Source organism: Dreissena polymorpha, chromosome 2 (genome assembly GCF_020536995.1).
Source record: "Dreissena polymorpha isolate Duluth1 chromosome 2, UMN_Dpol_1.0, whole genome shotgun sequence".
NCBI classification, from domain to species: Eukaryota; Metazoa; Mollusca; class Bivalvia; order Myida; family Dreissenidae; genus Dreissena; species Dreissena polymorpha.
This window is the reverse complement of record NC_068356.1, coordinates 111,487,904-111,490,018: the sequence shown is the minus strand read 5'-3', so window position 1 is coordinate 111,490,018 and position 2,115 is coordinate 111,487,904. Positions and strand designations below refer to the sequence as shown.

General features: G+C 37.2%; 1 protein-coding gene across 1 annotated transcript in view; it reads right to left on the bottom strand.

The window, feature by feature from the left end:
* LOC127869988 (uncharacterized) overlaps positions 1-1,720 on the bottom strand; it is a 6,892-nt gene extending 5,172 nt beyond the window's left edge. The window contains exon 1 of the mRNA XM_052412649.1: positions 1,642-1,720. Within this exon, the coding sequence (XP_052268609.1) occupies positions 1,642-1,684 (43 nt within the window). The 5' untranslated portion in view covers positions 1,685-1,720. The remainder of the gene's footprint in view (positions 1-1,641) is intronic.
* Positions 1,721-2,115: the final 395 nt, after the last annotated feature.

Here is a 2,115-nt window from a genome sequence, read left to right as displayed (position 1 = left end):
TCCGCGTTCCGTGTCCGTGTGTCCGTGTCCGCGATAAAACGAACTGGTTGAAATCTGTTGGAGCGTTTCCATGTATCCGCGTTCCGCGTCCGCATTTTTCGTCCGCGTATTGTGTCCGTGAAAAATCGCTCGGTGAGCGATTTTTCACGGACGCGGACTCAGTGCACGGGCGGAAGTGAACATGAATGGTCGACTTTCAAGCATAAATATTAGTAGAAAATATTATATTTAGTAAGCGATCGACCTGAAATATACAACCAACGTATGAAAGAATACAAAGACAAAGACATTACATCAAACATTGCGAATATATTACGTCTGCATATTGTACACTCTATAATCGCTTTTCAAAAGACACAGTTTATATTTCAAACAAGATATAACGCTAAAAGAAGTCGTTATTTATGTTCTTTTTTGTCTATGCGGGTTCACATACAAGTTTTGAAGTCTGTAAAACGAATAATCAGTAATGTTTATCAATATAACTTTGCTAATTATCAGTAATTCAGCCTGTCCAGAGTGGCTTATCAGCTAGTTTTTGCTTTCTGTACTGTGGTGTTGGAGAAATTAGATGATAACGGTATGGAACAAGGAGATAAGTAGGACTTTTTTTATACCTTTGGTTATAACAATATTAAAATATTTTGTTAATAATTATTAATAACTTACCAAGTTTCTGAACTCTTTATCGTTAAGCTCTAATTCTCTAACAAGATGGAAGTATATGTACCGTAAATTTGACGGTTTCTTATGATGGCACGTGTCCAGTACCTATGTCTGCGTTTCCGTCTACTAACATGCAGTGCTGCCGCAGCAGTCATCTCAAAAAATGTGTGCTCTTCTAATAACGACATCCGAATCGTTTGGAATGAGCTTTTTACACGGAAAGGCTTAAATAATAAGCGGATGCATGGAAACGATACTCCGTGTCCGTATACGTAACGCGGACACGGAACGCGGACGCGGAGCGCGGACACGGATGCATGGAAACCCGGCCTAATGGGTGCCACGCTCGGCTGTGGGTGCAGTTTTGAATAAATGAAAGCTTGTCAGATTTTTTAAGAGGTCATATTGACCTTGACCTTTGACCAAGTGACCCAAAAATGGGTGTGGCATGTAGAACTAATCAAAGTGCAGCTACATATGAAGTTTCAAAGTTGTAGGTTGAAGCACTTTGATTTTAGAGCCAATTTTCAAAACCTTAACAAAATGTTAAGGTTTTAGCACGGCGGACGACATGACGACGGACACCCCCACGACGAGCTCCGAAAACAGTCGAGCTAACAATCATCTATGAAATAGGATGACTAAATACGTAAGTGAAGGGAAAGTTTCACCGATAGTAGGATATGGGTTCTTTAAGAAATCTAGAGAGCTAGAAAATCGTATATACAGATTATACAATAATAAATAGACAATATCGTCAGCAAATGACGAATAAAAATATGTTTGAATAATGTTTTATTTGATTGCCAGCTAGAACGCATTACATGTTCTTTCTCTTTTTGAAATCCTTTTTTAAATCTTATCATTAACTTAACACAAACTCAAGTGTTAAAAATAAAGAAATCAAATTTAAGTTATAAATATTTAAATAAATAAAAATAAAAATAGCTAAATAGTTACGATATAAAAGTTTACCAATAAATGCGAATATAAGTCCCGCTAGAAATAACGTGTTCATGATCAGCGTTTATCCTAGCTGCTCCAATGATGTATACACAACTTAGTGTGGGATACGCGTAGTGGCATCGATATCCGTCAGTTACAAAGGGCGGAGTCGCAGTCACGTGACTTGTTGATTTTGAGTAAACGATATCATCATCATCATCATCATAATCATCATCATCATCATCATCATCATCATTATCATCATCATCATCATCATCATCATCATCATCATCATCATCATCATCATCATCATCATCATCATCATCATCATCATCATCATCATCATCATCATCATCATCATCATCATCATCAAAAACATCATCATCATCATTCGCATCAGCATTATTGGCATAATTGACAGATTCGACGTTGTCATCATAATCACTATCATCGTCACAATTGTCTTCGAGATCATCAAAATCAGCAGCATCAACAATATCGGCA